The following is a 12,489-nucleotide window of genomic DNA, read 5'->3' on the forward strand; positions in this document are numbered from 1 at the left end:
CCATACCACCCATCAGAAACTAACAGAATTACCTTCAGGTTATCTCTACACTACACAAGCTCCTACAGAACTAGTTTTCTACAATGGTATCTTTCCCCACAGGCATCCCAAATTCAGTTAGTTCATTTATAGTGGAGAACACTGAAGCTCCAAAACAGGAAGCAACAAGTACAAAGTGGCAGAGCCAAGGCAAGAACTGAGCTGCTCTCTTTCAAAACCTAGGCCTGTCCTCTGGCCACTAAATTATACAGCACTAGAAAGCAGCAGGTTTGGAACTGAAAACCTCTTGTAAATGTTGTGACTGCTAATGTTAAATTTAAACACTCATTCATTTTAGCTTCCATCTTACTCTGATGCACAGTATTACTCTATTTTCCAACAAAATGCTATTTTTACCCTTTTGGATGTACATTTGTTAAATTTTTTCCCTCCCAAAGCTATTCTTTTAAAGTGATTCAACTCAGTTTTGCTATTCATTGCTGTGGATTATTAACATCTTCATCCGCAAAACCAGCAAAGGATTGTGTTGGCAGTGAAACTCAGAATAAATAATGAGGCTACACTTTCCACTTAGTTTCTTTTACTGGGGTCAGAAGGAATACATTAAGTTGATCTGTATTTTTCTACCGTTACACACAAAACTACTGTGAAACCATCAGGCAGGTGAGAGAGTGGCCAGGTTCCCAGGTCAGCATCTTTACCTTTGTCAGGACTGCTGTGTGCTCCTCTCCACAGCTGATGTACACAACCTTCTGAGAGCGCAACAGCTTCACGTGACACGGGGACTCCCGGTCTGCAATGGAGGCAAAGGAAATAAAGCATCTCTTTTATATATATAAACCTGCATGTCCAAGAAAAGAGCACTGCCAGTCTGATTTTCAGACGTGGTCCATGAGCGCAAGGGAAACTTTAACAACTGTGGTGAAAAAGGCTCCACACAGCCTTGAGTACTTCACTGCCGATTTTCCCCTCAAATTCTTAAAAGGCTTGACTGATTCAAACAAAGTTGTCCAGAGCAAGAATGCACACATTGATTACCTTGTATAAATTCAACATGCACTTGCTGTTTGGGAGATACAGTGAGTGCAACCTAGATACACCCACCTTCAGCTTCATGCTCCATTTCAGACACGTCACGGATAACTGCAAATATTTGTTTCCAAAACCTTACTTAGACCTTTTCCATACAGAACAACCCTGCCACATGGGAGACACTTGTGCAAGACACATGGTAAGCTGATTCCCAATGTGTATTTAAAACTCAGCTTTCCTTCTCATGTCATCCTTTAATCAGAAGATCCTCCTACTTGCAAAGGCTAATCACTACCAACCATTAAGTGATGCTTTTCTCCTTCACTCTGCCACCCCTAATCATTTAAAGTTTGTCTCCCAGGGACGAATACAGTAAAAATAAAAGCTAAGCACTTCAAGGAGCAGTAGGCACCCCAAAGCAATTAGATATTAAGGGGGGCAACTGCTTATTCTATACCAACAAAAAGTCAGGTTTCTACCTATAGAAGTTGCCCATTTCTTAAGACTGTCATCTAAGGATTTGTAAGGTGCTTTTTTACTGGTTAGTGAGAGAAAAATAGTCACACTTCTGTGAGTTTAGAACTGAGAGCATATTTTTGATTTACTTTTTTCTGTATTCTAGCACTCTGATCTTTCTTTTCAGAGGAATTACACTTCTCTCTACAGCATAATTGTTAACAATAACCATGCTGCAGAACACTTGTGTTTACAGACCTTGCTGTTCATGTTTGACAAGTATAATTCACACTGTCTTATCATGATTCACTTACCATAAATACCACATATTTACTACAATGCCAGGCACTGAGGGGGAAGCAGAATATGATCCCTGGCCAGCACCACCCCACAAGCTGATGCCTATTCTGTTCATTTACAATTAGCCCCATGTCAGTGCAAGCCTCTCATATGTAAACTGCAGCTTTGTTTTTATTAGAAGCATTTATCTGCCAATGTACATGGAAAGGACACTGCTGCTCTTTTATTAGATCAGCCCTGCTTTACACACAGTACAAGGTATCTAGGTGCATGCTAGGTACCACATCTACTCTCAGAAACTTGTCTAGATACTTAAATCTGCTCAGGAATTATGCAGAAACCAGTAAGGAGATTGATTTGAAGCTCCAAAGAAAATCTTCTGTTCACCTGTTTTGTTCCAGAAAGTTAAGAGTCTGTAAAGAACAAGCAGATGAGATCTGGGCTTTACAAACTAGCACCTGAGAAAACTGCCATTGGCCCTATGTGCCTGGTAAACTGTGCAGTAAATAAACTAGAAAACATTTTACAGTACTGAGATATTCAGTGTTGCCATCACTTTGTAGCACATAGATGCTCACCACTCAAATCATGCTGGGAAATAAGAAGATGGGTTCAGCCTGCTGCTCTGCAGGGAAAGCCTTTGCTCCAACCAACTTCAAACAAAATACAGGCAAAGTATTTTTGAGAACAGGGAGGAAGAATATGAGCACTTCCTTTGATATTTGCATGTTGACACTCCCACTTGAAAGACCTCTCTTTTTAACCGTCTTCACTTAAATTAACACCCACAAGGGGAAAAAACATGTTTCTGTTTCTCTCAGTATGAAAAGCCTGTAGAGACAGAGATTTTCTCTGCCATCTCATCCCAGGAGAAGCTGCTGAGACAGACCCACTCAGTAAAAATACACTGCCAATGCAACAAGAGACACTAGGCAAAGGAGCCTGTCCTTCTTTCACCTAGGAGCATAATTTTCATACCTCGTTCATCACTTAGTCCCAGCTGTCCTGAGCTGTTTTTCCCCCAGCCAAACACAGCTCCTGAGAGAGAAAGGGCAAAACTGTGGGCTCCACCTGCAGCAACCTGAGCCAAAGGGATACCATCTAGAGACCTGACACGCTGTGGACTGGCCTGGGAGGGGCATTCTTTGCCCAAGCCCAGCTGACCATAGCTGTTCTGCCCCCATGTGAAGAACTGGCCATCTGAAACAAGAAAGAATGGTGGATGAAAGTTAGCCAACAGAAAAGCAAGTTTGCCAAAAATAAAAAGAAACCGTCCTGGAAGCTTTACTCCCACCCAAGCCTCATGATGAAAATTAAAAAAGCAAAATCAAGAGAGACATTCTTTGCTTAAAAAAAAAAAATAGCATGGCCTGAAGCCACCAGGCAACTGAACACACAAGCAACTAAGTGCAAAATACAAAATAAAACTGCTGTAACAAACAGTGCAAGAAAAAAAAGTCCACACTTCACATAAAGGAGTAACAGCCAAGGAAAATTTCAACACAAATAAATTAATTACACACATTTTTCTAAATCAAGATGGAAAGCTTTCAAGCATTCGTGCCATCATTCACCAGTGAGACAGTGGGTGGTCTGTGTGTAATGGTTTCTTTCTCCACAGTTTTGGCAAAGATCTTCCTCAATATTTACGGTACCTGATCCATTTTACAGCATCCCATTTGGCCCAAAGGAGTCAGAACATGGGATGTCCTTGATTAATTATGCAGAAATATGCAGTCTTTGATACTGTGCAAAATAACAGCACAAATTGTGGTAATTAATAACAGATGTTACAGTACCTGCTGCCAGAGCCAGGCAATGCCAATTTCCACAAGAAACCTGCAGTATTGTCTGTTGGTTCAATTTCTTTATCAACCTAAAGGTGATGACATGATTTTAGAGTAAGTGTCCACAAATACAGTATCACCTTAGATAAAAATTACCATTTCCACTAAGATATTTGTTGTATATACATACAAAATCCATGGTTTTGAGACTGAGGAACAGTGTCTTGAAGGCAATACAGATCCATATGTAATAGATGCAAATCTGTGGAGACCTCTAGACACTTGACTAGTAACTCAACTACATTTCCTGCTATAACACTGAATCCAACCATCTGGAAATGGTGAAAATAGCTGGTTCTTGGTGTCTCTTTCACTATTCTTTTTCAGGCATTGACATTTTTCATGCTGTTATGGGCCTAGCATATCCAGTGAGTTACAGCACCAAACCCTCTTCAGTGCTTTGTACAGAAAATAGCATGTCAAAGGTTCAAGTTATTCCACAAAAATGTTATTTTTAAAATGGCACTATCACATTGCTATGCGAGCCTCTGTCTTATGCAACCACATGCAAGTTAAGGACTGTCTTCCCACAGAGCCCTTCAGTTCAAACATTAATCTTTTGTCAATTAAAACTCTTCCTTTAGACACCATTTTGACAATGACAGCCATCTTAAGAGACACATCTCAAACTGCTGCTCTGCACTGGATCTGCAGTGGCAGACCAAATGAGAGTCTGCATCTGCTGTCAACACCTTGAAGTACAAATAGCAATTCTTTTTTTAAATACTCTTCCATGCACCTCCTTCTTCTGTGAAAAACATTGTGGCATTTTTCATGCAGGAAGCTAAGCATGCTCTGATTTTCTTTTCCATCCCTCAGCAATCCATGGGCAGAAGTACTGTTCTGCCCAAACCTCTAGAGGACTTGCAGGGCTCAGGGAGCAGCAGTGAAAAGGAGAAGGAATCACCTTCATCCCAACATGAGAAGGACCCTATTCCTGCCACACTGAGAGAAAGTGAGCAAACCTTGATGCCCCACCTCCAAGGAGCTTCCCAGAGGAAAGCTGACCCTGGTAAACGCTTACCTCGGAACTGTCACTGAATCCTCTATGGTGGTGAGCCCCAGCTGGCCATCGCTGCCGGCACCCCAGGAGAAGAGCTGGCCCTGGTCGCTGAGGGCCACGCTGTGCGACTCCCCACAGGCCACGTGCACAATGTGCTGCCCGGCCAGCGCCCCGATTTGCTCTGGGGAAACAGAGGGACAATGTCTCTGGTCACAGCACCCACCTCACAGCGACATGCAGGCGCTGGGGCTGCCAAATCCGCATGCAAAGCCATGCAGGGGAGTGCCCTGGTCCCTGATTTAGTTTTAAAACATGTCCTACAGGAGAAAAAGCACCAGGTTTACTGAAAACATGTCACTGCTGAAAGCCTGGTTTGAAAAGCACAGAAGGCAGGCAGGTATGTGTGCCTCAAGGACAATGGCAGCCAGCCTCAGAGACCCAGGAAAATCTATCTATTCAGGAACAGATATCCCAGATTTGAGGCTTCCCCACTCAGTTTTGATTCAGGGATCATCCAACACTGAGAAGACAGCAGACCCTGTAAAACATATTCTATCTATTATATATATTCTGTCTATTATATAGATACATAATATACATAAAAAATATACAATATATATAATATATATTATAATACATATTATAATATATATAATATACATTCTATATATTATATATATTATATTCTATATATTATATCTATTTTATATATATATTCTATCTATTCAGTAACAGATAAAATCTATCTATCTATCTATTCAGGAACAGATATCCCAAATTCGAAGTTTCTCCACTCAGTTTTGATCTAGGGTCATCCAATACTGAGAAGACAGCAGACCCTGTAAAACAAATTTGACCTTCTACAGCTCTCATATCCAATAAAGATGAGTCATCCACAAAGCTGGATGTCATCCACAACCCATCCACTACACCTTGATTTATTGCTTGAAGTGTATATGTTACAACACCCTCCAAGCTAATCTTGGAACAATTTTGAACCTATCAACCTACTCCTATCACTGTTAAACACTCAAAAAAAATAACATATAAAGGAAGCAAAATGAGATACAGGATTAAAAATTTTAAATAAATTATCACCAAAGTCCTCTGGAAGACAACCCACAATTGACTTTCCATCATTACATCATGTTAGGCAACTGAAGCAGGTTTGACAACGACTCTAAAAACAGCTATAACCAAATCTTATCCATTACACAATTTTTATAAATGGGCGTGAAAAAAAGTTTTGTTTTTCAATAAAACACTAGAAATACCACACAACTGATGGTAAAGCTCCCTTCATGCCAGACAGAAGCAAAGTTGCTTTTCTTTTTTTTTTTCCCCTCAACAAATGCAAGTGTACCAGGTGTATGAAGAAAGATTCCATCTCGTAAGCTACAAGGCAGTGATCAGTATTACGGAAATCCCACGTGCCTGGGACATGAGAGGCAAGGGTCATTACACATCATTCTGTGAAAATGATGCCCCACATCACAGGCATCCAGAAACCAATAACACACTTAGCACCAAAACCTGCTTACCAATTAATCTACATGACTTAAATGAGCATAGAAAAAGGTACCCCTAGGAGGGCTTGCCTCTGTGTCTGGGAATGAGAAAATGAGGAGAAAAATCCCTAATGGGTATTTTTGAAGAAAAATGTGACTACTATTTCAATACATATTCTAGCTGAGAAAAATGTCACCTGAACATGTGCTTCATTTCATTCAAAATACTTAATGGCAACAGAGGTGCAGTTTACAAGTAACATGCACATAAACATTTTAGGAGGGTTTGAGACCTGCCACCCAGTAACACCCTGCAGCTCTTTCCAGCAGCACTAATTTCACCCAGTCCCACTGCCAGTGCAGAGACACAGCCAGGTTTGAGGGTGGTAACTCAGTTTAGACACACAGCTTCCCACTTGGGCCCACAAGCACCCAACTATAGCACTGTTTTGGCAGTCTGGTTCATGTTCGTTTACATATATATATACAAATGAGGGAACCTATTTTTATCTGAGAGCTCTAAACGACCAGCAGCTGTAAGGGCTGCTCAAGGTCAATGACAGACAGCAGACAAGGTGTCCCAGCAGCACATGTGAGTCTGGCCTCTTCCTCTCAGACACCCAGCAAGACAAACATTACCTGCTGCACTGTGCCTAACACACCACCTGTGAAAAACACCAATCACTTGGGTTTTAAAATTTTAAAAGTTTAATAATTATAATAAAATTATAATAAAAATAGTAATAAAATTAGAGTAATAAAGTTTAGAGTTAGGACAACTACAAGACAATAAAAAGCAAAGAATTACAGAAGTCCAGATGCCCTCGGGCACTTAAGCCACGACAAACATGCCTTGTGAACAAAGGAATAACCTTAAAAGCAATAGCCTGTTGCATATTCATATATCTCATACATGATGCATAAATTCCTTGCAAATTAAGAGTTTTTCTGGGTTTTGTCAACTTCTCCTTAATCCTGGTGGTTCTATAAAGATGGAGAGAAGGTAGAAGAATGTTTGTCTTTTCTGATAAGGAAGGAGGTAGTAACTCTTTATGGGTCCCAAGTCACTGTCATCTCTGTGTGAAAAGTCTCTTGATTATCTCATCTCTTGCTTGAACCAGTTAAAAAATCCTACATCACAGAGTTTCTATTTTAACATTACCTTGTAACCTAAAACTGTATTTAACACACTACTTAAGAGAGCTGATACAGCATAACTTTCTAACATTACACATATAATATTCATTGTAATATTTGCGAAAAGCCAATCATAAAGTATGCATTTTTCACACCACCTAAGCTCAGACAAGTGTGTTTCTGTAACATGAAGGTCCACAACTGAAGCTGCTCCTGGAGAGGATCACATCACCAAAAGGAGAGCAGGATGAAGCCATCCCCTTCTCCAAGGTAAACCCTTTGATTAATGAACCCATCACTTCAGCACTTCCCCCTTGCTAGAAGGGTGCACTGACACTTGTCTGTTAGACAGAGCACCTGAACTCCTGAAAGTGGTCCCAAAGTCACCAGCCAGCCCTGCTTCCACAGCTGCTCCCTGCACACTGCCAAACACTCCAGGGGACATCATGAGTCTGACAAAACAGAAAATACGGACAATGTGGGATGCTGGGGCACCCACAGCACTGTTTTGCTGCCTGCATGCAAGTAAAATACTTCCCTGGGAAAGCATCATTTGCCCCAGTGAGTCTTATTTCCTGCAGGAGCCGATCCTGAATCACTGAAGCACCTTGGGGAGGTGACAGAAGACTCCAGTGACCAAAGATTAGCATCAGGAGCTGGAGGAGGCAGGATTCTAACTACAGCAGTACAGCAAATAGAGTACCCTGAGGTATGTGGCTGTGGTAAGGACTTCACACACTGGGACACTGAGAGGACACCCAGCAGATCTAGAAATCTGAGGTTGTTTCAGTCCCCTCTGGCTCCATCTGAAGTTTAATTTGGCAACACAAATGCAACCTTGCTCTGTGTGCCATTCCAAGAGACAAATAAATACCAACTTATTTTGAAAGGCTGCCCAGTGCCACTGAAAGCCTTCAGTGATTGCCCTGCTCACCAGTGGAACAGAGAACAATCTCACCTGGACTCACTGGATAACCACAGACAGAAAAAAACCCATGCTTGCCTTGGAGATGAAGCTCTTTGCCTTTAGAAAGGTGTAATGGCCCATCTTACCACAATATATTCCTAAGCTCCTGTCAATAGCAATTTGCCTGAAAAGTCATGAAGAAATGAAAATGCCAAAGTTTTTAAGTTTTATACACTCAGACATGTTTCCTTGCAGAGATGAAAAAAAGTCAGCCTTCTCCTGTGATCACAGGCTGCCCAGGCACTCCAACAAGCATCCCAGTTCACTGTCAGTTGCCAAGTCACTGAGTGTACCATCTCTCAGTTTACATGGCATATCAAAAACATCTATCTGACAACCACTTCTTTGTTGACCTCCCATCCCTTCCTCACATCAAAATATTAGATGTTTTAGTGGTTGGTATACATTTACCTTCCAAAGCATCACAACACCATTATTCACTCCTTAGAGAAGATTTATCACTGCATTGAGATGAAGAGTACAAAAGGTGAAGTTTATTCTTAGTATCGTGTCTTGTGTAATTGATGAATAAAACCAGTCAAGTAGGGCTTAACAGTCAAAATTACCTACAAAGCCAAGCAGAACAAAACCCTGAAAGCAACAGGGAAGGGCTGAAGCAGTTAAACAATACAGTGTTACAACACCTCATAAACCTTTAAAAAAACAAAACCTCCTAAATTCCAAGAAGTAGACACTTAACTAATCTGTTCTTCCTGAAGCTGTCAGATGTCCCAAAACACCACCAATGCTTAGAAGTCATTCATCAGTTCTTCATATCTGTTGGAATTCCAGCTTTGATTTCTTTCTTCTGTCACTTTAACTGGTGGATCTCAACAGAAATAGGTATTGTCAAAGTTTGACTTTTTCTGGTTTTAACCCTGTTATATCTCTTCATAAAATACACTGGAGCAAAGAATGAGGCAAAATGTCTTCAGGACAGCCCATCTGTGAATGGTGACAGGCCTGCTTCCCAGGACTGCTCTTGTGTTTTCTTGCTTTGCAATAACACTCCAGCAAAAGTTGAGGATAAGTGGAGCATGTTTCTACAACTCAACTTTCTGACAATCAGTGCATTTAGCTCAAAGGTTTGGGAATGGCAGTAAGGCTGAGACAAAAATGAAAAATCCTGACAAGCCCACCATCAGTCCATAGCTTTCCTACTTATAAAATAGGGTCCATGTTTTGTCCCTATATCTTTGGAAAGCTATACAGGACCTTCAGTGTCTGCAACTGCTAGAAGCACAAAGCATTCACTTAAACTGCTCTAATTAGAATGCACAGACAATGAATGATTAATTAGCTTTCATACTCCTAGTAATTTTATCAGAGAGTTGGTACACCCTGTCTATGTAAAGCTTCCAGCTGCTCATAGGACAGGCTTTTGCTAGAGGACAGGGTGAAATCCTTTAGCCATATGTGTACCAGGATGTACAGGAACAGCACCAGATGGCTTCTACTGCCTGGAAACTACAGAGAAACCATCAGCCCTGAGGTTACACCTTCAGTGGCAAAATCTGCATTTCTGGTCAGAAGAAGCTGTATCTTGGAAGTATTTCAAGTAATTGCAGTCTGCTTGGACATCTGGTCAAAACTCTTCATTGCCTCCCCAGCTTGACAATAAGCAACTCAGAGTATTTGGTCTTCTTTCTTGTTGGTGTCTGCAAGGAAAGTACTCACAGATTCTCAAAAATATGTCTTACTAGCTTGCTCAGATAAGAGATGGTGGTAGAAACACAGGGAACAGAGAAACAGGTAAACTAAGGTAAGAAATTCCTGTGGGTTAAATGCTAGCAGCCTGCAAGTCTGAGGACAGATGAGCCAATTTCTTTCCACTGCCATGCTTGTTAATATAGTCCACATGCACACTGAAGATGTGCAAGCACTGTGCAATCCAGATGTAAAAATCAGAAGTGTGACATACAATGTTTCGATGCACAAGGTAGCTGAATATTCAATCAGATACCAAGAGCGACCTAAATTTCACCTGTATAAGCATTCCACTCTCTGAGTACTGAAAAGCCTTAATTCTCATAGGAATGGAGCAGAGTTCTCTCCTTTTGGAGATGAGTTGCATCAACACAATTAACTATCTAACAAGGTGACACTAACAGCATTAGCACTTAGGGAAGCCTGATTCAGCAGCCAAAAGCTCCATAACAATCTGCTACTGCCTTCAACAAGAACCACAAGAAAGCCAGATAAACATCATGGCCCAAACTGATCAGACACCACCATTTCATTACACAAAAAGCAAGTAAACAACAGTGGATCTACCAAATGCCCTGACAAGATTTTTATGCATTATTTAGTAAATTCCAGCTGACTCCCTAGTCTCCAGCAGCACATACCAAAGACATTTCTCCATATGGATATCATGGCTCTACTTCTAGGCTGTAATGAGCTTCATGATTTCAGTCCTATTGAAGCAGTTGAACATTAGAACATGTCTAAGTGTTTTAAAGAAACTGGAAAAAGAGAAAGCAAATGTGCAACAATCAAAATTAAATTGAAACAATTAATTGAAAGTGCACTAAGAGAGAAGATATCTCCATCCCCTTACAAAAGTTTCTCTTTTTTTTTTTTTTTTTTTTTTTTAATCAGCATAAGTTCCATATCCTAGCTATTCACTGTTTTTATCAGTATTAGCAGTAAAATAACAGCTATTTAACCAATACAACACAAGTACATCCACCAGCTTTTCTGCTACTTGGAAACTGGTTACTGGGGAGGGGGAAATCATGGTCTTTGCCAAGGCCTTTTTGCACCTTCCCCTCTCCCTTAAAACTCCCAAGAAGGACCCTCTGATTTCCCTCTGCCCATTTTCAATCTGCCCACCTAGGCATCCCACACTCCAAGCTGTCACAGGAAAAATCTGGAGTCCTGGAGCACGAAGAAATCAGACTAGGTAAACCACTTAAACTAAACACAGGTTTTGCAAAGTTGACATGTGCTTTTTGAAAACATAATCTAACCCAGCCAGCTAAAACTGCTCCTGTGGCTTCACTCACACCACCTCTGCAGGCTGTGGTTTGCCAGCAGTAGAATCAGAGGGATGTGCACAGGGAGGAGTCCAGGGCTGTTGGACAGTTTCAAAAACACACCTTGGTGACTCTACAGGTAGATGAGACACACAACACGTAGACAGCTGGAACTGCCCTGCCTGACACCAGCCCTGCAATTTCACCTTCCTGCTCTTTGCAGAGCGTCTCTGGGAAGGCATTACATGCTTCTTGCACCTTGTGCTCAGATTACGTGACACTATTGCATGCAGGGGCATGAGAAAAGCTGTACTCTGCACCTGCACAGCACCAGACTACGAGAGCAAACCCCCAGGGGAGACCACATCCCCACGCTATGACAGCTATCCTCACTATCTGCCTGCTGCTCTCACCTACATATGGCTGCACACCTTAGCTCAAACCTCTCGCAGCACGGGACAAAAACTCTGAAGAATGACCAAGCAATGGTTACATCAGAATGTAACATCCTCTGACTTTCAACACCTTAAGCTTACCATATCTATAAAGAAGGCTGGGTTTTATAAGTCCTGTTTGCAAATGCTGAGGTCTTCCTTTCCTGAACTTCGTGAATGGTGCTATGCTTGCAGCAGAAAGCAGAGCAGTAGGAAGAAAAGCCTGATCAGAGAGACCGACAGCAGCAGCACTGAAGCTGATAAAACGGATAATTTGGTTACAAGGGAGGAAATGTAAACAGAGAGTAGAGCCACTGAAGGAAAAGTAAGCTTGGGGGGAAGACAGCAAAGGACAGAGCACAAACCAAAGCAAGTGACACTCCCCCAGAATACAGCTGATCACAGGGGTGGCAACATGGTCCATAAGTCAAGCCTGAGAAGTTCCAAGTAACAAAAGATTCTGCAGTCCCCTTTCCTCTAGAGACACTTGTGATTCTTATTGAGATGACAGTTTACCTGCATGACACATGTGGTACTGCTCATTCATTTATTTAGCATGGCTACTTAGAGTTTCATGATCTGAGAGAGGCTGGCTCAGTTATTAACACTGCCTTCACTTTATAAGGCTTTTCTGGTCATGTCACGGCAGAGATGCAAGAGCAAGAAGTTGAGAGGCCACCATGACATCCCAGGGTGTTACATCACACATGCTTTGCCAACTACTCCCCCTCACAGCTGTGAGCAGATACCTACCCTGAGAAAGAAAAGCCCTTCCTCAGGTACAGACAGAAAGCCCTCCCTACTTTGCTGCCTTTTGTCTAGAGGAC

General features: G+C 41.6%; 1 protein-coding gene across 9 annotated transcripts in view; it reads right to left on the reverse strand.

Moving 5' to 3' along the window:
- The window catches only part of HERC3 (HECT and RLD domain containing E3 ubiquitin protein ligase 3), a 53,317-nt gene that overhangs the window by 28,989 nt on the left and 11,839 nt on the right, over positions 1-12,489 (reverse strand). For 7 of the 9 annotated variants that reach the window (XM_085579140.1, XM_085579138.1, XM_085579135.1 and 4 more), the window contains 4 exons: positions 4,660-4,819; positions 3,588-3,664; positions 2,767-2,988; positions 702-793 (listed from right to left, as the gene is read on the reverse strand). In XM_085579140.1, coding sequence (XP_085435266.1) covers positions 702-793; positions 2,767-2,988; positions 3,588-3,664; positions 4,660-4,819 — 551 coding nt within the window. The remainder of the gene's footprint in view (positions 1-701; positions 794-2,766; positions 2,989-3,587; positions 3,665-4,659; positions 4,820-12,489) is intronic. The other 2 variants (XM_085579143.1, XM_085579141.1) reach the window with 1 other exon arrangement.

This window comes from Lonchura striata, chromosome 4, assembly GCF_050655825.1.
Source record: "Lonchura striata isolate lonStrDom1 chromosome 4, ASM5065582v1, whole genome shotgun sequence".
In the NCBI taxonomy this organism is placed as follows: Eukaryota; Metazoa; Chordata; class Aves; order Passeriformes; family Estrildidae; genus Lonchura; species Lonchura striata.